Source organism: Sander lucioperca, chromosome 1, assembly GCF_008315115.2.
Source record: "Sander lucioperca isolate FBNREF2018 chromosome 1, SLUC_FBN_1.2, whole genome shotgun sequence".
Taxonomy (NCBI): Eukaryota; Metazoa; Chordata; class Actinopteri; order Perciformes; family Percidae; genus Sander; species Sander lucioperca.
The window spans coordinates 19,418,074-19,443,796 of NC_050173.1; the positions used below are offsets into that span (position 1 = coordinate 19,418,074).

The 25,723-nt window shown below is 40.0% G+C and overlaps 1 protein-coding gene across 3 annotated transcripts in view; it reads right to left on the reverse strand.

The window, feature by feature from the left end:
* tpk1 (thiamin pyrophosphokinase 1) overlaps positions 1-25,723 on the reverse strand; it is a 76,452-nt gene that overhangs the window by 26,654 nt on the left and 24,075 nt on the right. For 2 of the 3 annotated variants that reach the window (XM_031282006.2, XM_031282007.2), the window contains exons 5-8: positions 16,542-16,614; positions 10,050-10,145; positions 5,193-5,339; positions 574-685 (exon numbers count right to left, since the gene is read on the reverse strand). In XM_031282006.2, the coding sequence (XP_031137866.1) occupies positions 574-685; positions 5,193-5,339; positions 10,050-10,145; positions 16,542-16,614 (428 nt within the window). The remainder of the gene's footprint in view (positions 1-573; positions 686-5,192; positions 5,340-10,049; positions 10,146-16,541; positions 16,615-25,723) is intronic. The other variant, XM_031282008.2, reaches the window with a different exon arrangement.

Consider the following 25,723-nt stretch of genomic DNA (forward strand, 5'->3'; position numbering starts at 1 on the left):
AGACCTGAAAACCTTATCTTTAGGCTACATACTGCCACATCTTCCTAACATGTATCTTGGTTATTTGGTTCAATAGCAACATAAATAAGAGAGCGACAATTGGCCTAATGACCGGTATAAGATTAGATTGCAAAAATATGACGGTTTCACGGTATTGCAATTACAGCTTTAAATTATTATTTTTTTTTTAAATGTCTGGGTAAAAAACATCTTTTTTTCTCCATTATTTTTAAACACACTGCACACTGGCAGGAAGACGGATTACTAAACTGAACTTTCTCTCCTTGACCTCTCATAAAAAACAGCTGATACCTTCGGAACAGTATGACGGAAAATGTTAGTGGTTCTTAATACTTTGACTTTTTCAAACCGCGGTGTACCTTGAAACTGGTAACCGGCCCATCCCTTTATACATCCCTGGCCTTTCCCCTGTCCTAGGCACGAGCACGAACGGAATAGTGTTGTGTGGCTTTTTACTGAGCCTACAAATAAAGTTCAGTTACAAGGAAAGTTGGAGACTAATTATTGGCTGCAGAGCATCATTCACATGCTAAACATGAAAAAAGGACTCACTCAGGTTCCATTTCAGTCCAGAAGTGCTTGTTTGGCAGGGTCCACCTACTGGAATGAGGCTGCACCAGTCACCCTCCAGGCCTGTGTTCACCTCCAGTTTATGGCTGCCCTGCTGACACACAGCATAAATGTGAAAATAAATGTGTGTGTGTGTGTGTGTGTGTGTGTGTGTGTGTGTGTGTGTGTGTGTGTGTGTGTGTGTCAGGGTCAATGACAGGTGTAAACAATGAAATAGAATACATAAATAAAAGAGAAAACAAATGTGGAGCAAGACTTCTTAAACTTTTCCAGACCCAAATGAGAAACTGAGACTCTCCGCCCAGGGACAAAGACTCATTAAAATAAATGATTGCACTTGTCAATGCTGCAACCCAAGGATACCCTGCAATTTTGAATTGTAATCCATTTTGTGTGTCACAGGGAGTCAAACTATTATGTACTGACATCCCATGTACTCACAACCAGCTTGTTTAACTTGAAAAGCAGTTAGTGGTTGTACAGTTATTAATACTTCATCTAAAGTCAATGGGCAGAACATAGCAAATATGTTATTATCTTATAAATAACTGTATCTATTGATAATGGAGGAGGATGGCTGACTTTGTTAAGAGATGTTTTTCAATGGTATGTGAAGGACAGGTGAATAAGTGTTTTTGAGTCTTTTTATGAAGTGCTCTACAAAGAAAATAAACTTCAACAAAATGTTAAAAAGTCACAGTATCCCTTTGAAAAACTAGAGCGTAGAGGGGGGAAAAAAAGCATCACACAGTGTAGGTACAAGGTAGTGTCCCTCTTCAGACTGAATAATGACTTTTCTGTGAATGTACTGGTTATAATAAAGCCTGATGCTGGAATGTAAAAAGGTCCAAAAACGTTTCTCTCTTTTAAAGCAAACAGAAAAGATACAAAGAAACACCTCAAACTCATTATAGCACATACAAATGTATTTGTTAGGGAAACTGCCTGAAATGTAATAATTGTGTATTATAAACACTTTAAATATCTGCAGGCTACAAGTACCATGTAGGCTCAAACTGTCATACACTCATGAATAAGTACAAAGACAAAAAGCATTGACAGCTTGAACCTAGATCAGTCATCTAAAAGGATCATACTGACAAAGACAGCAAAGACTTTTTCAATTAGGAGTTTGAAATCTTGAAAGTGTGACATGTTGAAAGCTGAGTTTTTCTTTTCTTGGCTTCCTGGAGCTGCCGAGCCAGAGGGAAGGAATAATGGAAAAATTCTAAGTGTTGGAGCGTTTGGTGTTCAGGAAACATCCCTGAGGTTGTTTTCTATACATAAACACAGTCTCTTTGTGTAAGTGTCAGAGTAAGAGTGTGTGAGCAACAGAGAGAAGGAAAAACAAATGCACGTGCACCCGCTTATGTACAAACATGCAGAAAAAAAGGCTCAAATCAGGGTGATAAGGTACTTTTCTGGTTGTAGAGCCAGCTGCTATCTACGATAGCAACTTTTTAGTTAGGACACTGAGAAGAAGAGGGATGAAGATGGAACTTTAGTTTTTAAAAGTTGCCTGGTAACTTCATATGCAGTGTTTTTAATTAAAAACTACACATGTATGAGTACAATTTTACATTACTGTTAAATGTTTTCGGTTTTAATTTAGTCAAATTTCCTTTGTGTTAAGACTACAACAATTTGGTGGTGGCTTTGAGTTCCAATTTAAATGACTTTTGTAAAATATTTTAAAAACTGCATTAATACAAATTCAAAGGCAGGCATGTTATCAATGCTACCGGTAAAAGTGAATATGTTTGTAGGTGGTGTGATATGCAAACAGGCCTATGTGCATAGTACTAACAGTACTAGTGCTGTACATAGTACAGTACTAACATTCCATCCTCTCCACTCCCACATTCTGGAGGTAGTCTCTGATAAAACCCGCCCTGTGGGGGCGAGCGTTGTCATCTTGGAGGATAGAGTTCGGTCCCAGACTGTGGAGATATGGGATTGCCCCTAGTTGCAGAATCTCATCTCTATATCTCTCTGCATTGAGATTGCCTCCAATGATGACAGGCCTCGTTTTTCCAGTGAGGGAGATGCCGCCCCACACCATCACACTGCCTCCACCAAAAGGTGTTACTCTATCGGTGCAGCAATCAGCATAGCGTTCTCCACGTCTTCTCCACACTTTGACCTTACGATCCAACTGCCGTAGGCAGAATCAGCCAATCCAGCAAACACCAAATGAGTCAATGGCAGAATAAGCTGTTTGGCATTGGCAGAGAAGATTTGGCAAATTCTTCATGGGCGCAACCCACATACTCAGCATTGCTGCTCATCCCACAAATGCATGTTCCTTACAAATGGGGACATCATTACCAAAAAGTCATTATTATCATTTGGTCCTGTTTATCTCTGCTGAGACACTGTTTAGCATGTCATTGGGTTTCTATATAGATGCTGTTCTTCATCTGACTGTTACTAGCAACACGAGAAAACATACTTATGAATATTATATAAAAGGGTATCGTCATTTTTGTAAAGATTTGATTTCTATAAACAAAGTTGAGACGTTTCTCTTTGTTGTCTTGCATTTATTACGCTAAAGTATTTATTTAGTACAGAACAGACGACCCTGGGTCAGTTCTTCAGCTCATATTTTTATATATTATTTTATATTTGAATGTCGTTGCTACCTTGGGATGAGTTAACATACCTCAGGCATCACACTTTATCATTTAAATCAGCTCTTGTGCTGACAAGTTTCACTCCTCAAAAGGGCATCAGGTAAACAAGCTGGTACATTTGACCTGAGTGTGTGCGCCTTAAGAATGATGTATAGCACAGATTGGCTGACACAGCGCTGTGCAATGCCTGTCCCACAACACAGAGAGCAGGCTTTCTCAGGTACCTTAGTGCTCGGATGCTAGCTTGAGTAAATGTGGCTCTGCTTGGCCCTTGCAACAGAGACTCAAATAGAGTAGACAGCAAGGGAAAACCCAACAAAACAAATGAACTTAGTGCAACTTTTTTATTTTATTTTTTAAATTCAAATTGAGTAAATTCAGCGTCACCTTAAGACCTAGACTGATTAAAACATCTTCGGAATAAACAAGCCTGCAGGCCATGCAGTGTCCCTACCCATATGTTAATAGACAGACATGAGAATTATGCAATGCCCTGGGCCAGCTATAGAAAACACAAGATTTCTGCATATTTCCCAAAGATAGCATAATAACACTTTGACACCTAATCTGGGAAACAAAAGCTAAAACAAACAGACATAACCCTGATTAAATCAGAGCATGTCTGTGACTTAGGCATGCACTGATTTACTCAGGAATGACGAAGCATTTCTCACTTATTTTCTAAAATGTGCATGTATAATGGGATATTACATTTACAAGCGGCTTTAAGGCTATAAGTAATCTTTTCAGGTGACAACTTTTCAAATTTGCAAAACAGACATAACTGGTAATTTATCAGTGGTTTTAATTTGTTGTGTATCGAACATAAATAAATAAAAAGTATACATTGACTGTACCACCAAATCCTGAAGCTAAGCACGTAACGAAGCCGTGAATACGGGTGGTGAGGATATTTGGCAAAAGTTGTAAACACTTCAATTACAGATGTAACTTGAACAAATAGCACCAGGTCTTTCGAAGGTTGTGTTCACCTTCATGTACAGGCGCCTGCGTTCATCAGTCGCCGGCGAATTGGAGCTGCGCTGACAAACGAGCTTAATTTACCCTCACTGAAGTAAGATTAATTGGAGGTGTCGAGGTATGAAGCTGCAAATGACAACGCGCCTTTGGAATAATGACGAGAAGTAGGGAGGGAGTGCATGAGAGAAAGGTTTACTTAACGTATTACACGGTGTCATCAGGAAGTGTGACAGTTAGTTGTTTGTCCTGAAGATTCTGCAAATGAACAACAAAGGGAGAAAAAAAGAGCAAGAAAAAATAGCAATGTTTGTCCCAAATGGTGTCAGCTCGGCCCACTTGTAAACTCAATCAACTGAGGAACATGAGAAAGAGCTGGCATTGAGGAAAAACAATTTGGGAGCATCAAAAGAAACTCTCTCTCTCTCTCTCTCTCTCTCTGTCTCTCTCTCTCATGCACAACAACAAATTAGGGCACCATAAGAGCAGAGAATTGTGTGTTTGTGTGTGTGTGTGTGTGTGTGTGTGTGTGTGTGTGTGTGTGTGTGTGTGTGTGTGTGTGTGTGTGTGGGGGGTCTTGAAGTGATTACTTAACAAAGAAACAAAGTGTTCAACACTCCAATCAAGGTGGAAGCAGTGCAAGGAAAAAAAAGTTTTGAGAGAGAACAGAAAATCAAGACCTGGGAGAGGGGTGATTTGAAGGGGTAGAAGATGCAGGAGAACAGAATGTTAGTCTGTTAGTCAAAATGTACTGTGGGTCTGCCTGTGTGTATAGCTTTTATATGCGACTTCAAATACTGATACAGCCATATGAGTCCACCTTTTTCTCCGTGTAAAGTGAAATACTGTGGACACCTGTGGAAAAAATGACTAGCGGACTTAGTACCTAAAAAATGAGAAACAATGGACAGGCCGGAATCATTGCACACGTGGTTTGTCTATGCATATATGTGAAGGCTGTGTAATGTGTCTTTATAATACACTCACGGGTCTGAGTAGGTATGCCAGGCTAGTCCCCTGTATGATCAACAGAGGGAGTTGTGTCATGGACAGAGCATGGTGGAGGGTCTCAACAGATGCCATGATCTGGTCAAATCTGCCAGCCAGACCGCCCAGTGTCACTATGGCATCCACCTGGAAAGACAAACAGCACATATGAAAAATGCCATGGTTTGATATACTGGACTGGTTCTCTGGCAGGGTGCTGTTGTTTGTATCAACAAAGAAAAATGACAGCAGAAGTGGCTGCAGAAAGACAAAGAAAAAAAGAAGAAAAACATTTTAAAATAAAGGTTTAAAAAAAGCCTCTATATGTGAAATGCCATTGCTCTGAGAAAGTGTGTAAAATAGACCACATTTAGAATAATTTGGCAACCATTAATAGAAAAGGAGTATGGTATATTAAAAAAAAAACTTAGAAAACTAAGATGGATGACAGATAAACAATCAGTGTTCAATCACAGAATGAATTTGAGCCATTATAATGACATCAGTCTCTTGAATCAAGAAGTGAAAATGTTAACAGCAAACCAAGTAAGCTATAGTAAGTGGATTACTTTATAATGCCATTTTCTTCAACCTCAGAGCTAAAATAAGGTTATTCTTAACTTTGAGCCAGCAGTTTTCTCAGATACTGTAGTATTTAGAGCTCTCAGCAGTTATATCCTTACACAAAGTCCCTGAGCAGTCAAGCACCAGTGCTGACAGCCTTAAAACCCAACAGAGTCTAGAGGGCTGAGGCGCTGTCAGAGGCTGACGACTGACAGTCACACCAGCACGGAAAATTAACCGAATACCATCAATCACACTGACTTCACTTCAATGTTTTCACTTCAACTACATACTGCAAATAAATAAATAAATAAGCAAACACAATGTATGAGGTAAATCCTGGTCCTGGGCTGCAGCTAAACTACTAATCAGCCAGATCATATTGGCTACATTCATTTGCTACTTTAACAGATGAGCTGTGTGGAAATGTATAAGCATGCATTAAACCATTTAATAAATTACAGTACAGGAAACAGAAGCCTCACTTAGCCACTCTGAAATGAATTTTCATTTCGCCTTTATGACTTCAATAACCTTCCATAATCTCAATGTATTTAACATTTTCCAAAAGGTAAAAGAGCTCCAATCAAACTTATGCTGTAGCTCCTTACTGTACATGGAACGGACTATTTACCCAACTGAATGTATAGTAACTAACTTCCTACCACAGGTGATGGAGTTAAAATAAAACCAAGTGCTGAGAGAGATTGAGGTTATTTCAACATCTGGATGACACCCCCACATTCAGAGGCATCACCTGAACTGTAAACAACACTTGGTAGACAGACATCCTTCAGAGAGAGAGAGAGAGAGAGAGAGAGAGACAGACAGACAGAGAGACAGACAGAGAGACAGAGAGACAGACAGACAGACAGACAGACAGACAGACAGAGAACTCCATCCATGTGTTACTCCAAACAGGTGGGAACAAATGTAAAACTGTCCTATCTCAACCTGGTCTTACAGGAAAAGGCTTGTGTTGTGAAAAGACCAAAACCAACAATGCATTAGTCTGTCTCTCAAAACTTTGTGACTTCTGTCTCTGGCTCTCAGCCCAGAGCTAATTAATTTCTACAAAAGATGTACATATTTAAAAACAGGTCACTAATATTTTATGAAAATCATTAAAAAGAATGGCTCAGTGATTTCCTAAAACAGGTTTTAGCCTTCATTACTCAAACAGGAGTACATAGTGCATGGGGGCTATCTTCGGCCACTAGTAAGTATTCACAGTACAGCACCAGGACTGTGTCACCCAGGTGTGGCTCATTGATACTGTGTGTTATTAATAGTTTTTGAACAACGGACGTCTATGGCACAGAGCAATAAGACACATCAGTCTTTGGCAACGAAGAAAATACTTTAGTTAGCAGAATCAATTTTTCTCAATTTTTGGTTTTGCTCCTTTCTCCTCCTTTTATCCTTTAAGTAGGATCTCTTATCTACAATATGTTTGGCCCTTTTGTCCTTCCATAAAATCATCTCCCAAATTCATCACTGATGTCCTTCCCACCTTTGTAATGGCTTACTAAGAACAATTTATCATACAAAAGAATGCCCTGAATGGTCTGAAGCTGCTAGAGGTAGGAATGAGAGAGGAGTGGAGGGATCAAACCAGCAGCGAGTCGGCAAAGCCAGACGACAGAAAACCTCAGAGAAAGCAAACAAGGCTGAAAGAGAACAAGGAGCAATGACGAAAATAGTGTGTGTTTCAGTGTCCAATGGCACACTAGCTTGCTTAATCTTCCGCCTCCCATCAAAGTTCTGTTGTGTCCGCTACGCATATCAGACTCCATTTAACGGTTTGAATTTTTATGTGTTCCTATTTCATGTTTGTTTACTGAAAACAAAACAAACAACAAGCAGGGCAAGGGAAATCTCACGACTGAATGAAGAGAATCTAACAAGCTGGCTCAACAGATCCGGCCGTACTCTCTCCTGATTGGCTGGGGGAGCCAGAGCGAGCAACGCTGCCTCGGAGATCAACACAAAACTCATATCCATTTCTTAGGGATGATGAACAGATAACTAGAGAAAGAGAGAAGAAAATTAAAAACAGTAGTGCTGCTTATGCCTGCAACAGTGAAGCTAGAGGAGAGAAGCTAACTAGGACAGAGCTGTGAGAAAACAAACACAGACACAGACACACACACATACACCAGACGTTGGGATACACACACATGCAGGCGCACACTTCAACAAGTGCATACACACACAGATGTAAACAGTAATGCTCACATGCAAACTCACCTTTCACAAACATATGCACAATATAGATAGATACATACACACACAGACACAGACGTACATACACACACCCACATATAAATAAATATGTATACCCACAAACAAACACATACTCATCCACCCACCATAATCCTCTGATACCATTCTTTGGGATTTCACCAAACAAAACACAAGATAAAGTCTCTATATCGAGCGCTGAGCTGTGTGCAAGAAAACATTCAGGGGCTAATATGTTTAATCTTAAACAGCCCAAACAGGAGCACAGTGTTTGGTAATCTGCAAATCAGCCTGTTATTATTTCATCTATGTTTGTAATTAATTTAAAGAGGCTAGGTGGATGGAAATTAGTGAAGGTGAGCAAAAGACAAAATGACAAGGCATGATATTAAAATCATTAGAAGAGTTCTGCTTTTATATAACCTACTCCTAATCGCAAAGTGTTGAAGGGAACAAAAGTTCAAATAAGAGTCATAGTGGGTAAAGAAAAAGTGGGAAAATCCTGGTACACAAACAAAAAAGTCATCATCAGCAACTCTAAGAGAAAGTCAAAAACTGATTGCCAGGCTCCTATCTCTTGCAGGCAGACAGACAAACACTCAAAGGTAGAGTAAATATTAGCCAGGCCGCGAAAAAAAAAAAAAAAAGGCCAATGGAAGAGAAGGACAAAAGTGTATCCTCTCTTAAAGCCTGACACTGAAAAACAAAGTGAGAATTCACAATGTGGCAACACATGTGCATACTGTATGAGATGAAGTGCAGTTTTGTGTCTGCAAGCATCTACTCTATGGTCTTTCATCAGCGTAAAGTGATTGGGGCACTCGCCAGTGATTGGGGCAACACTTAGCATGGCGCTTAAAAATTCGAATAATGGAGAAGATAGGGAAAGCGTGAGAGAGGGGTAAGAGACAGATGGACAGGACGAGGACAGAGAGATAGATACGTACACAGATAAACAGACAGATAAATAGGTGGATAGATAGATAAGACAAAACACATTCCCCGTCATGCAAATAATGATAAGGAGGAATAATGATCTTTGTTGAAATTAGAGATATACTGTTTGTTATATTACATATTTTTTTCTCATGTGATGTAGATTCTGTTCAAATCAACTGACGTTTTAAGAGTCGGAATAGAAACTGAGTCAATATCTGGATCAGATCTCTGCGTGTCCGACTGGAAAGCAGCCGGCTGAGCACGGGGCTTTGCTGTGGCTGGCAGCTCATTTCAGAGTTTTGGATACGAGTTTGTTAGTTACTTTAAAAAGATCACAACAAAAGTGGAGAACTTCATCTTAAATCTGACAAACCACAATTACACTTTGCATTTTATGTGTAGGTGTAAATGGGGCTTATGTCATTCCATTTCTTCAGGGAATGTTGAGTGAGCATGCATGTTCTTCTCCAGCAGCACGCTGTTTCATATTCATACGCCCACACATCTCGGATCTGCCCGCAACCAACCAAAGTCCAACACTACTGACCTCTGAGCAGCTCATCTGGAGTACCTGAAAACTGAATGCCTTGCTTAGGGGCACTAAACTCTCTGAGGCTAAGGGAGAGGAGAACTTTACTTATTCATTTTACTCAGTGCTATAACTGCTGCTAGTCCTTTTAATAATAGTAACAATACCCTTATTTAAAACAATGCTTTTAACACTGATATGCCAAGGAAGTCACTGTTCCTGGCCAAGAAATAGTCCAGCACATAACCCCCATATAACCACAACAAATTATTATTATTATTATTATTATTATTATTAACTATGTGTGAGCTTTGGAGGTGCTGGTAGGCAGATTTTCTTTCTTCATTTTTAACAGACAGAAATGAGAGTGGAATTAACCTTCTCATCCAACTCTTGGCAAGAAAGCCAATTTTGCTAAATTTCAAACTATTTCTTTAACATAAAAATGTCAGATACAAATTTAAATCATATGAAAATAAAAACGGTGAGTGTGAGTCTGTCTGTCTGTGTGTGTGTGTGTGTGTGTGTGTGTGTGTGTGTGTGTGTGTGTGTGTGTGTGTGTGTGTGTAGTGGATGTTTACCTGTAATTGTCGTCTCTGAACTTCCTCCACCATGATTGCAAGGCACTTGGTGAAGTCAGTTAGATCCTGGTCAGCTGTTTCTATCAGCTTGCACCCCTACGCACAAAGAAAAATGGAAACCGACATGAAGGCAACAAAACACAATCAGATGGATGTACACACACACAGATAGCAAAACAAAAACCCAGGCAGAGATAAGGGATAGGAGGATAAAACAGCACAGAAAAACAGAACTAGATAGAGAGATGGAGAGAGGTATAAATCAGTGTTTTAGTCTTGTCTGGCTGTCTGTGGGCTGTGTTGCTGAATAATGTAGAGGTTCCAGTCAGTGGCCCTAAACTACAGCATCCAGGTAAACAACCGTGCTCTGGCTTTCTCTCCCTCTGACTCCTTCTCTCTTCATACACTGTCCTCCTGAAACACACCAACTTTACTATCACGCATGCACGCACACGCACACTTGTTCACTGTGCTCTATTTGATCCCATCCATCTTCCTCCCTCGCGGATGCTTTTCTGTTCTCTCCCTTCCATTTATGCAGAATTATTCACCGTTTCCGACAAATCTCTGAAGGAACGCCTCAAACTTTCCCATTGTTCTGCTCTTTAGACATTACCATAAAAGTCTGTTCTCTTCAAGGAAATATAGGTATTGCTCCTTTTTTTTAGGCAACCTGTGTGATATTTGTGAAAAACGACTAATATTACAGACAGCTGCAGAGAGAGGGAAAAGGGTGACAGGGAAAAGGAGGGTGTGTGATCGTGTGTGCACATGGTAAAGTATTGGATCGGCATTTCAAACTTAACTGATTGCAGTAACACACAGTACAGCACAAAGATCACACAGGCACTGCATTTTCTTTCCTCTAAGGTGTGTGTCTATGTGACACCTTACAGTGTATTTATTATTTATTCAATAGAGCTTCACATCTCCTCACACATGTTCTGGTTTGACATTTTGCTCGTTTTAAATAACTAGGAGTCCACTTCAGAGAAGAATTAGCATTTTACTTGCATGACCTTGGATAGTTTAGTAGTCTAAATATGCCTACATGAACAAGTCTCTTGCGATGCACTAGGGACCCAGGGAGCAAAGGCTACGACGTAGGATGACAGCACAAGACTTGTACCTGAACAATAGTTATATATAACAGAATACATTTACATCTTATGTAAAAATGTTTTTCAAGTAAACACACATAACTCTTTCGGTCTCCTCCAAAATGCAGACTGCTCAGACTCATTTCACTTCCCAATGTGATATCCCCATTGGGATTATAGTCTTTTATAACTGACACTAGTCACTACTTCTTGCATGCTACACATCAGCAGGTCCTTAAAGTGCCCATATTATGAAAAAATCACTTTTTCTGGGATTTGGGGTGTTATGTTGTGTCTCTGGTGCTTCCACACACATACAAACTTTGAAAAGAATCCATCCATGGTGTTTAGAGTGAGATACAGTTTCTGAATGTGTCCTGCCTTCAGTCTCTGGGTGAGCTGGTCAAAATCTGCACGGCTTGTGATGTCACAAGCCGAAACGAGCAGGCTAACCGCAACCATTAGCTCGTAGCGCTAATGCTAACGCTAGCATGCTAACGCTAGCATGCTAACGCTAGCATGCTACCTCGTTCTCAATAGCAAAGCACTGCTACAACACACACAAGTTCACCATAATCTACAAAAGAACTACTTACATGTGCGCCCTCATTTAGAAGTCTCCCAGCTAATCCTGCCTTGTAACTGACCAAAGTTGTAAAAACAGCCTTTCTTTTACTGTCTATGGAGCTAGCTAGCTGACATGATCTACATCTGAGCTACTGGGCATGTGCAAGTGCTATCAAAGATAGTACAGAAGAAGAAGAAGAAAAGAGGTCTCACTCTGTAGCTAAAACAGAGACCAGCTGAAAAGAGGAGCTGCAGCAGTGAGAGAGAGCACTGCAGTACAACACAAATATGGTGTTTTTTGAAAATTAAACCATGTAAACCTATTCTGGTACAACCTTAAAATACAGTCATGAACCTGAAAATGAGCATAATATGGCTGCTTTAAAACATTTTGCATAAAGTAATTTTGGTTGTATCCATTTATTTATATTTTACAAGGTAGTGGATTTGTGCATTAAAGTCAAACAAACTCAATAGACATCTAATAGCGTTTCCCAGTCTTTTTTGCCTGTAACCCATTAATATGAATAAATATCTCCTGGCAACTCCTCATCATAGGATGCATGTTTATAAGTTGGAAGCGCATCAATCGAAGAGTGGTTTTCCCCTCTCAGATAATTTTATTTATTTGAATAAAGGTCTTAAAGGGAAAAGCACACAGTATTTTCACAAGAAAGAAGCAAAGACTAGGGAAAGGTCTGAAAAATAAATAATACATGATCAGATTCTATTTTTTTCCTATATTTCTACAGAGGCAATCATCTTGGGACCACCGATCTGACAGAAGTATTGGACAAGTACTGTACATCCAACATCCAACAATTGCATTGATCTGTAGGTGGTGTTGAAGCAGCGCTTCCTGCCAGGCTGTGTTAACACTCCCAACAAGCTCCACCAGTGCATTTTGTATGCTTAAGTAAAAGACGATTGGTTCATAGCCACAGATGGTGTTCAGGCTATTGGCAGAGAGGGTCAACTGAGAACAACAAAGTTTAACTTTTGTAAATGTTTACAGGGAATTGGAGTATGATGGAATGTATTTTATTTCTTAAAAGTAAAAAGTAGGGCTGTCAATCGATTAAAAAAAATTAATCTAATTAATTACATACTCTGTGATTAATTAATCTAAATTAATCGCATACATAATTTTTGCCCGGTGCCTTAACCGATACTTTTTAAGAAAGTAAAAAAAAAGGGTACTAAACAACAGTCGGCAACATTAAAGAATGGTTTGTTTATTGCTAGGCCATATGGTCAAAATTAAATGATTTAATAATAATGTAATAACTATAACAATAACTTATTTCACTAGTAAATTGCTGTTGAATGAGAAAAACAACCACCAGATGGGAAAAGGGCCTTTAACAACAACTTTGAATGCACCACGAGGCTGTAGGTTACCAGTTTCACTGAACACACCGTCTGTGTTTTTCTGACAACGGCAGCAGCACATTATTACATCCCGGTGTTGGAATCCTGTACAGTAAAACACAGTCACACTTTACACCATTTAGCGTTAGCTGTCAGCATTTTAACCGTATTTAATCCAGCTACTAGCTAGCAGTAGGCTAACGTTAGCTGCTGTTGAGTATAGTGTTAACTAGCATCACATGCATCGATGTTTCTGTTGCCTGTAATGTCTGTTTCAGATCATCCGAGAGAAGCGCAGACATATCAGTGGCACCGAAATGAGGCGCCGAAATCCGCGTTGCTATTCGGTCTGGTAGATACAGGTCGTGAAGGCACCTGTGCCGTATTAGCACCAGATTTCGGTACCCAACCCTATTCAGGAAGAAGATTTTTATAAGTAAATGTTCCAATTAATGATCCAGGCAGCACATTCTCGTCTCCCTCCTTCATTTTACAGTCAAATGGTGGCTAGAACGGCTCTGGGTCAAAGCTCAATATGAAATGGATTAATCTGCGTTATTTTTTTTAACGCGTTATTTTTCCTCAGATTAATTAATCGAAATTAACGCGTTATTTTGACAGCCCTAGTAAAAAGGTTTGCCTGTGACTCTAATCACTTCTAGAGGTAGTTTTTAATGACTGGGTTTAAATGGATCTTGGTGCACTGATAGTTGAAGCAATGTCAGACTGCACACTTTGATGATTCTGCATGTTCTTGCCACTGCAGGTGGAAATCCTGTAGAGTCTCGAGCATGTTACACCCCAGTCAACTTTGGATAGTCACCTATCCACTTAGGCAGCGTGATGTCTGTTCTGTAACCCTGCAACATCACACACTCAGAATGCATTTCTCAAACTCAAGCTGGGTTAATGGTTGATGTCACGTTGAGTTGCTGATGGTCATGTCTGTGCAGATTTTGCATGTTCTCCCTGAAAACGTATGTCAGGTTACTGCACCTGTCAGTGCCCGTGACCAAAAGGCACTGGCGAAAGAACTGGAGTTGGCTTATATGCAGAGGACACATTTTGTTTCTATGTATACAAGGCCTGAATGATGGCAAACAGGGGACCTTTATATTCATGATTGGATGTATTTGGGTCACAACATTGAAATGAATTTCACATACAAAAAAGCTCACAGAAATACACCAGTATTTCCTATGTCACCAACTAACCCTTATTTTAACTGCCCCATATATACACTGCTCTGACAACATTTGTCTTTTATTAGCTCATTAAGTCATTGAGAATATCCCAGGAATTATTCAGGAACGGCGATAACTTGTGTGTACTTACTCACAAGTACATTGTTTATTCATATCCCATAACCCGGATTTTCCACCAGTTGCATCTGTGCTGTTCCGGCTGCGCCACGGTTTTGTTCCGTCCTCCGCCAAGTGCCATACCACACTAGGAGCCACACAGAAGCGGAGCTTCTTGCCTGCCCAACTCGCATATTTGATTGTCTCTACAAGTACTTAAAAGAACAATCACGTTTATTAAGCTAGTATCTACGTTCCACTCCAAGCACTCCTGCAATTAAACTACATGCCTTCTCTTTTCTGGCGTTGTTCTTATAAAAAGGATCCGTGGTCTCGTTTTACGTTTTTACATCTCCAAGATGAATCTCTCGTCGTCCATGGTGTTGTAGAGGAGACATATACGATATTGGGGGGTGTCTTTTAGCAAATTGATGGGATGCTCTCGCGGTTTCACTTCCTGCCCGGCTGTTTGAACGCCCCGCGGCTGTTTGAACGCCCCGCAGCTCGCGTGAAAATATACCTGCCGCGTATCTTTAGCGGAGCGGAGAGCGGCTTCACGCAGGCTTCTGTGACGCGCTGACGCGGGTGGTGGAATATTAAGCATTGATTTGAATGCCGGCGATTGCTTGTGGGGGCCGCGGTGCCTCCGGAACGCAGCGCAGATGCGCCCGGTGGAAAATAGGGGTTATATATGACCCACAGGAGCATTGTCCTTCCTCATATCTAAACCAGACAGTGTCTCCAGACAACGGTCTCGGTTTTAAACATGGTGTTAACATTGTGAACATGGGTAACATGGGTCGCAGTTTGGTTCTGTTCAGGCACCAAAACTACTTAGTTAAGTTTAAATTTCATAGTGTTTCATGGTGTTTTAAGTTTAATGGTGATATATATAAGTTAAATTTTTTTACCCTATTACCTGTAGCGTCTTGCAAAATGTATGGACTTTTACAATACATATCTTCATCTTATTGCCAGAAATCTCCACTTAAGTAGAACTTAAACTTAAATACATAAACCAAACTTTCCAGTTTCATCTATATTCTGAATGTTTTTGTTTTAGCTTCTTGTCTCATCTGAGGTCTGATAAACAGTAAATTCATCAAAGTCAGTGTGCCCAACGCTATTTTCCAATAAACTGTAACAAAACTGTCATATTTCACGGGACCCGCGTGAATGTGGTTTTCGTGTTCCAGTTTTTCAGCCTCAGAGGGGAGCGAGAGATCGGCTGACTGTTCGCCTGAGATCAGTAGAGCAGACGGCTCTGCAGCGCCGTGTATAATTACGACTTTATGACATTTCATAAACAGCTGATTGAGCGGCAGTGTGCCACTGCTACATGCATATAGCGGAAACCCTGCATGTGCACATGTGGTGCTGATGTTGCGCGATGTAAATCATGCGGCGCCAGAGTGAATTTGACTGGCATAAAATCGGCATATGTCAGACTGACTGGCAGGTCGGCGGTCATGGCCGATGACGTGAAAATCGGCCAATTCCGGTCACTGGCCGGTCAACCGGTGCATCTCCATATAACATTTTATTCCTAGCATAGCGATGGATTTTCACAGTATTTTCTAGATGTAAATGATCCATATTCCCACTGTAAAAATCTTTGACTCTAGAAACAAGAATTTTCAACCTGGCTTTATCCAATGTTCACATTTATCTTCTGGAAATGTATGTAAATTTGCACATATTTAATTAGATAATGCCTAATTTGCATATTAAAACATACAATTTCAGAAAACTTGTGATACAAAAGATAATATTTTAATGTAAGTAATCAACTGGGGAAGATTTATGGTGATATATATATATATATATATGTTCAAATGTTTACCCTATCCACCTGTAGTTTCTCCTGCCTAGTCATGCCTCAAAGGAATCCACGCTGGGAAAGTCAACTTCTTACTAACGTTGCCTACATGTCAAAGTGGTTAAGGAGTCAAGTTGTACATTTCTGGATAAAGATAGTACAGAGTTATTTAGTCCAAACTATCAACTTATGTCTGTTTAAAGCCCTATTATTTTGTGTGTGTGTGTGTGTGTGTGTGTGTGTGTGTGTGTGTGTGTGTGTGTGTGTGTGTGTGTTAGTATTTCTCAGTGTGTACACCTGTAGATCAGAGAATGTCAAGTTGTGTTCCACTCACCTTGTCTGCATAGAATGCTTTGACCTCGGCAGTAATGGAATCAAAATCCCCACTGATATAGTCGGGGAGAAAGCTGGATGTAAGGATAGAAAAAGAGGGTGAGTGACAGAGGGAGAGGGTTACGATTGCAAGAAAGGCAGAGATAGAAGAGACAAGAGGAGAGAGGACATGAGGGCATGTGTCAGCTCTTTGATCTGTGCAGCGAGGGAGGAGTGACGCCGCCAGGGGAAGACGAAGAGACATGGAGAGTGACAGGGTGATTTTCTGTGGCACTGAGCCTGGCCCTGTCACACACACACACACACACACACACACACACACACACACACACACACACACACACACACACACAAATAAACAGAGCATGATGTACCTGGTGTTCATCAGATATTGGCCTGTTAAATTACACTGAGTGACTACATTCTCCATTAGAGCCGAATATCGGTTTGATTACCACAGGTCACAGTGCAATTTGATGTTTTGAATCATGTGCTCAATCAATGCGTATACTGTAAAAGTAAATGAAATGTGTGTGAAATAAGTTAATACAAATAATCAATGTGTCCGTTTTAGGAATGGGTTTATTTATATGGACTACGGATACGGGTTGAGGACAAAGTGAAGTAAAAACAATGCAGACTTGTGTGCTGCAATACACTTGACGTTTTTTAAACAACATTGACATACATACTGACAGTCAATTTGCTGTCAACGAAACAATACTGATAAACAAATTCTGATACTATAAGCCAATATCATAAAGTGTAAGTCAAACTGCTTATGGTTTCTTAGATATTATGTCCTGTGCATCCAAAACATGTTGTGTTTCTTGCTGAGGGAAGATGCTGATCACAACAGTCGACATTTGAAGTTCAAATCATGCTTTAAATACTGTAATAAAAAGTGAAGAGAAAAATAGGGAGAAAACCCAAATTGTGTGCTCATTATGCACCATAGCCCCCCTATATAACAGGGTTAAGCTTTGTTTAAAGGTGCACATTTCAGCCATCTTAAATGATTAAAATCATAAAAATTTCCCTATTCTTTAAAAACACCTGAAAAGTAATGAGCACTAACAATACAGCATGTATTCATTTTGACAGTTATTTTGTAGTTAGTATGCAAGTAGTCTACATACAAGACAACAACGATTCATTTAGGGGATTATTCCGGTGCTGCCGGAAGATCTGTCGGATATCCCTCATTTTAGGCTGGATGTCCGTTACCTTCTGCTTTCTTTGTGTTGGCATTCTAAACTCCTAAACAGCTAGCTAGACTATCTGTCCAATCTGAGTTTTCTGTTGCACGACTAAAACAATTTTTGAACGAGCACGTTCCACCAAAACAAGTTCCTTCCTGAGGCTATTTTGGAGAGGTACAATTGTGATTGGTTTAAAGAAATGCCAATAAACCAGAGCACGTTTTTCTCCCATCACGGAATGCTGTGTGGACTAGCCAGACCCTCCTCCGCAGCGCTGTGGAGGAAGGTCTGGCAATGCAAGACTAGTATGCAAGAAACAACTGTGTGTTAACTTTCATGATTACAGGAACACGTGTGCTGGAGAATGCAAATGAACCTGAATTGATAAGTTCTAAAGCATGTTGTCTGCTTACGTAAGGCCGCTGTACATGCGCATTATTTGTATAACAGAGTACGAAGATAGAAAGAAAAGTCTAAATGTAATTAATTGGCATAAAAATTCACCCAGCCCTACTTTTCCATGGTTTTATGACCGGCATAACCCATTATTGCCCCTCAGAAGACAGACACAATGATCACAAAATGAAGTAATACAGAATATTAGTTGTAAACTACATAAACCTGGCAGAAATACTATGTTAATAAATGCAATTAAGAGGATTACAACGGAAAATTAAACTGGGCAGGAGGTTTGGGAATATACGTGCATGCAGGCGTTGCATTCTGAATACAAATCTCCCAATGTATTTCATTCATCCAAATACAACTGTGTTTTGAGGCAGCCTGCATTCCCAGGGTGTAGAAATTAACAAGGTCTAAAGCAGATATCAGTGGAAACAACCAAAAATCTACGAGCTGCTACTGAGTAGAATATTTCTGTCAGAGAGAGACAGATAGCTCTCTGTTTATTCCATTCGTGTGTGTGTGTGTGTGTGTGTGTGTGTGTGTGTGTGTGTGTTTATGTGTAAGGAGCAGGACCACACAGGGATGTGACTGCTGCTATCTAGAGGCATTAACAGGTCTGACATTATGATTTCATGGTTGGTTGGGTGGTGTGTTTGTTTGTGTGTGTGTGTGTTGTGTATGAATGTGCTGCCCAGCAAGAGACGAGAGCGATGTTCCGGTTGGTTGAAGAAAGAGATACAGAAGGATTATTCCCTCCCTTCCTCCTCAGTGTTCCCATTTACACCAACAAGATACAGCAAAACAAACAGAACAGCAATTGTATGCAATCTGCTGACACACACACACACACACACACACACACACACACACACACACACACACACACACACACATAAAGACAATGAGATACAACTCGAGCTGGACAAATAATTTGATCCAGGTAAAAACCTTCCTTGTCCACACAAACACATGGCACTGGAATGTGCACACACACATGCAATGTACACAAACCTCTACAATAAGCAGGTTCACACAAGCACATGCACAGTTTTGCCCGCCTTATAATCCACGACGCCACAATTGCATCTCCATTCAGAAATAACCTTCATGTGACAGATGGGACGAGACGTGACACTGGGCCTGATCAGAACTTTACACACACACACACACACAATTGTGCCCTTTGTGCATGACTCCGTCGGCTGATAGTAATTGACCAGGCGAGATTCTAAATTCGGTATTTGTGTCTGTGTGCGTAAGCGTAAATGCTGTTTGTGTGTGTGTGTGTGTGTATGTGTGTGCATGCTGAGTGTCTGACAGTCTTCACTTCCACATTAATATTAACTGACACTTTAATTTGGATGGGAAATAGAGCATTTTACCGCCAGTTTGCCTGAGTACCGGGTGGCGGGGATGGCTGTGTGACCTTTGCCTGTGTTTGCGTGTGCGTATGTTTGTCTATCAGCCTGCTTGTGTGTCCCTCTCTCTGCAACCTCTTTGCTGGCTTTTTTTCTCCCTCTCCTTGCCAACCCACACCTCTCCTTTTGCATGCTGTCTTCTCCTTTACACCCTCTTTCAATCTTGTCTCATTTCCGCTCTGCAATACTTACTTTTCAATGTACCTGAGGCAATTTCTGTCAATCTAACCACTTCGTTAAGTTAAAAAAGCATTCCCTTCCACTATCTTATACTTTCTGTTAGGGGTGGTACGGTTCACAAAATCCACGGTTCGGTTCGTATCACGGTTTTAGGGTCACGGTTTTCGGTTCTTGTTATTTTTTCTTTTAATCTTTAACACTCCAGAAATATACTTCAGCATACGATATATAGCTAAAATTAGCATATTGAATTCATGTTGCACAATACATGCATACAGTGGCAGTTCTATTTATTGTTTTATTTCCGCTGTCATCATAGGTAACATGAAATCCAAAATGTTCCCACACACCAGACTATATATGACGCTGGCGCATCCTCCAACTCCGGGCAGCCTTCCTTATCTCTCCCACTTACCATTTCTGCATGTGACGTGACCTGCAGCACTCCACACTCCACCAGAGGAGCGGTCGGCTCAGTGCCTCTCAAAATCTGACGAAAATCGTTTAAACTGACCTTTGTTGATCAAAAAAACAGATTCAGCAACTGTATGGCCTATTTCTCGCTGAAAATGTTTTCAGAAACACTTTTCGGTGAACTATTTTCGTAAAATACAAGATCGTATTCAGAACGAGACGACATTAGAGTCTGTTTTGAAATTCGGGAGCAGCAAGAACAACGTGACGTGTTCGTCCAAGCTGCCATGTGTTGCGTTCATGTTGCTCATCCCCCTCGTCGTTTCCAGTAAGTGTTTTAACATAGGTGTCGAAAGTGGGCACTACGGCAGTAAGTGGTTAGTGCACATTAACAGTGTACTGACGAACCGTGCGACACACACACGCTCCGAACCAAGACATGCGAACCGAGCGGTTCGGATGTTTTTTGAACCGTACCACCCCTACTTTCTGTCTTTGTTTAGAGCAAACTAAACCTGCCACCATGCTTCCATTTGACCACTTAATTACAGCAAATGTTTTGTTTATATTCTCTTGCTTCATTTCATCATCTCCAAAATCAAAGCATGATGAACACTCTTCTCCTTTTTCTCGTCTTTTCATCACTTGAGGAGATGCAGCTCTGATTACACCTGTCATTCCTCCCATCTCCCAATCAGAGGAGGAGAGACAGTTAAGGGGTGGAGGTATTATTTTGGATGACATCATTAACAACCCATATAAACAAGCCAAAGCACAGCACTTTGTCACGTTCAACTCTCTGACTCATAAGACTTGCATATAAACTCTGGACATGGTTTGTGACAAGATATAACTTGTCAACGTTTGTGTGTGCATGTGCTAGAGTGTATTCGTTGATTGAATGTGTTTGTAGGTGACTGTCATATCTCATCAGAAAAACGACATAATCGGTCATTTGTCGATCATGCAACCTCTTGTGATCATGACTGTCCCTCTTTCATTAGGAAAAAGGCAGAAGTGGGCATAGTGCTGCAAAATCTCTTGGTGCTTGGTGTCTGACTTGGCACTAGAAGCCACAGCATCCTGTCTTTCACCAACAGCCAGGGTTGAGTTTAGAAACCATCGTAATCACATCTAGAAGAAACCAACAAAGTAGTTTTAGTTTCATGATCTTAACCAAAACTCAACCATAGATATACCAGACTAGAAAACAACCATATTAATCATTGTTGTTAGGTTCATAAGGGTTATTTTGAAAGGTACTGACAAATGACCTGTTTTGTAATTCAAATATGAGGACTGGTTTGCAGAGGTGAGTTGTATGTGGTTTATGTATGTGTCTGATTTCATAATAAAGCAGTACAGCAAAGGTAGGCATTAAAAATCAGTCCCAACAGAGATTGTATTATCCCATTGCAACAAATGTTCTGATTAGCAAGACCTCAAGGCACATGAGTGTGAGCTTGCTTGCATGCTGATGTACATATGTCTTTAACATGCTTGTGTTATTCTCTATTGAAGCAATTAAAAGAACCACCTGTTTGGCAATGGTTGGATGTAGGTATGATTATAAAAACATCTATGTGTGTCTGTAGCATCTGGATTTGTTCATCCAACAGCGATCCAGTGATTTGTGATACAACAGTGTCTAATCCCAAAGTTGATCAGCTCGATGCCCGTAGGCTGTCAGACTAATAACCAGACATAGTCATAATTCCACATACTCCTTATCCCCTAAACTCGTAGGGCTACCAGGTGTACTAGAGAGAGGGGGGAGGAATAATATAAATTTGAATTAACCTTAATCGAAACAATTCTAATACAACAAACTTAACAAAAACTAATGATAGCTCAACACACACCATGTCAAAAGTAAAGTGCAAAGCCCACGTTAAAAAGGTCAGACCCCGTTCCCCATGCTCAACTCAACATTTCCAACACAGAGCAATAAACGCAAAGGGGACCTTTCAATCAGTCTATAATAGACAAACTGTGACAAAAAGTGTTGTGAGAGAGATATTCTCTCACAACACTTTTTGTCACAGGGTTTAAAACAAACAGAAGACAAAGGATGATATGATAATAAAGAACACAATAAAATCAGTAATAGTAGCTAATTACTGCCGATTGAGAAATTATTTTACTGCTAAGAGACCTACAGCAGTAACATAACATATTAAATAAATTATAACCACCTACCACAACAAGAAGAAACAAAGAAATCATGAATCAAAAAAGGTTCCATTGTAAAATGACTTAGCATGTTGCTTTAATTCATGTTGAGTGTGAAATGAAATAAGCTAATTAATAACAGCACTGAAAGCAATTAGGAGCAAGAAGCCATTTCTTATTAGTCATCAGGTGGTACATGAGTCTCTCAAACCCTCTGCCCGGTTTCATTCGTTTTTAGGTCACGCAATTCTCGATACCCCAGCAGTTAAACAGTTCCCAAGCTGTGTGACTTACAACATATTTGAAAGGAGCTTTGAATGGATTGTATAATGAGTATGATACATTTGAAACCTTGGTAAGTACATTCTAAACAAATATCCTTTTAAACAAACGTGTCAACCTTAGAAATCTTTGCTGACCCCATCTGCATATCAAGTCAACTCACATGGGGACTACAACGCTAAAATATACTGACCCTATAAATACTTTAATCATAACACAGTTGGCCTGTCTGGTGATCATAAAGAATAAAACGTGAGATGCAAATGAGAAAACAAGAAATGACAAATAGAAAGAGCGACTGTCGGGAGATATCTCTTTGCCACTAAGTCTTATAAAATAAGCAGTCACGCACTTGACAACTTCATTTGCGGAGGCTGACAGCATTATCTTCTCCAAACCAAAATGCATACTCACATGCTGACAAAACTATGCTCTGAAAATCTCTTCCACATATACAAATGCTTAGTCAAACATGGATTGATTCACACATGTCCATCTTCCTGTAACTACACACACACACACACACACACACCTGCAAATTCTATAAATTCTGCTCGTGTACAATTTCCTCCTCCCACATCCCCCCTCCTTGCTCCCCCCTAACCCATCTCTTGCCTTCTTATCCTCTCAGAGGATTTGATTAGATGTGCACAAATTAGACCAAATGCTATTTTCATTTAGAAATGGGGAAGATAGAGGGTTCGATTACAGGAGAGCCAGAGGGTCTCAGCTCCTGACGAAACGTACTTGATCCCAGATGAAAGCAATTTAAGTGCAAGTTTGGTATATAATAATACCAATTTACCAATTCATTTTATGAGGTGAAAGGCTTTAAATTGCTGACAGTTGCTCAGTGGTCATGTTGGTAAGCTTAAAGTGTTTTGAATACCAGTGTGTAAGTTTTTTGAGTGTGAGCAGGTTGAGGATGAGAGTTCTGTTGATAGAATTAAATAATTGAGTGATAATAATGCATATAGCACAAGCTAGTATATAGACCAGCTGTATCCTACAACTGTATGTAGATAGGGCAGTGTCCTTGTGTGTGTGTGATGAAGAAAATGGGAGAAACCATGTTGTATTATCATATATAAAAAGGGAGAAACCATGTTGTACTATCATATAAATACACTGTACATGCATACAGTACATAATGTCTAAACTAAACACAGTACAAAATGTGTAACACACTTGACTCATAGTGGCAGATTCAGTACAGCTGTTGCAAATGACCTACAAAGCCATATAAACGAATAATGTTATTAACTGTATCAACAGCTAAACAACACATTATTTTAAATTAGTGCAGTTTTCTAATTCGCCTGAATTCAATCACCTGACCTCCAGTTCCTACTGGTACCAAGGAGTCCCATTACTAACTGGATGTGGATTTTTGGTTAGTTCTTGCATGAAACTCAGCTCTTTGTGAAGTAGTTAGTGGCTGATTTTGCCAGTTTCCTAACCACAAACTAGATAAGTCTGTAATTAAATAGGCAGAATTTTTGTATATATTAATGCATGTCCATGATGGATACTGCTTCTTGCCTGCTGCTAACACAGTAAGTAGAAGATTCAGAAAAAAAAATAAGAAGCAAGACGTAGAAGTAAAAGATACATTAAATCGAGAGAGAGAAAAAAGCATGTGATGAGCAATCCATATAAAAGGCACATTAATGGGGCTTTGAGCAATTTACTGCAAATATGTAAGAGTAGTAACCTACTTTAGATTCAATACCAGGAAAGAAACAAATAAGTGACACAGATTTCTAAGAATTGAGCAACTGCTTGGACAAAGTGACCAAGTGCATAGACGTCAGCCATGTACTGTATCATCAAATAACAGAATACTAACACAGGGTTTAAAAAAACAGCGGAGACAGGACCATACATAGATGTCAACAGAGATGAGAGGTGTGTGTGTGTGTGTGTGTGTGTGTGTGTGTGTGTGTGTGAGACACACTGAGAAACTGAGATTGCTTTAATAAAAAAAAGACGCAAAAAGCATTTGAATGGAAGGTCCATCTGGATTTTGTATGAAAATATAAATATGTACTGTTTGTCTTCTAACACTCCATGCAGTGAAGTTAAACCATTGTCACTCGACTTATCATGAGAGGCAGAAAGCCTTAGCCTGACGTGCCCTCTCCTCTCTTCATCCTTAATGACTACCATTAAGGCTGTTTTGACAGAAAATTACCACCTTTCTTTTAACTGTGGGAGGCCGTCCACCCACATTGTTCTTGTGGAAGAGCATGGAGGCTGTAGAAGCTGACTGGAAACTTTATTATCCTCATTATTTTCTAATGAAAATACACATTTGCAGGCATCCGTGGACAAATACACACACAGGTAACCTCACTCAGTAAGGCCATTGCTTTTCAGAGTGGTTTGCCATCTTTTACATTTCAAAGAAAACCTTAAAAGATATGTAACGCTAAAAAATTTAAATTTGGCTCGTCCTCCAAAACACCTCAGGCACAGTTTCCCTACAGGCAAATGAACTGCCTTGATTCTCTCAACAAATCTGACATAACTTAACATCTTCACTAGCATAAATGCAGTAAATTTGGTCAAAGTGATGTCAGTGCACAGACTCCATAGCACTTTTACCGGGTTTTTTTTTTTTTTTTTAAACTAGATCTTAAAAGCCGACGTGTTCCCCTGCAGCGAGGCAGCACAATTTTGTCAGCATCACTTGCAAAGGTTTTGAAGAGGACTGATCCTTTCATGAGTCTGTTGATGTGTACGCTACAGTTTAGATGTGGGGCCTCTCAGAAGGCTCTGCTCTGCTTGTATCCGACAAACAAAATAGCCCAGTTTTGATATTCTGAACTCAAGTTTTTCACTGTGATTTCTGGGGTGAAATAATTGTCCCAGCAACGGGTTCATTTGTACATTATTTGGGGAAAAAGTGAAAGCCCTAAGATGTACACCCGCACACAAACAACACACAGAGCTTTGCTCATCTATGTATTACGTCTTTATCTTGATTTCAAAATCATATATCAAGCAATCTCATCTTTTGTTTTCTTTTTCTTTTCCTGCATCTCTCTTATAGCTCCCTCTATCTGATTACGTGGGGCTTCTGTTGTCTGTGTGGCCAGTACTCAAAA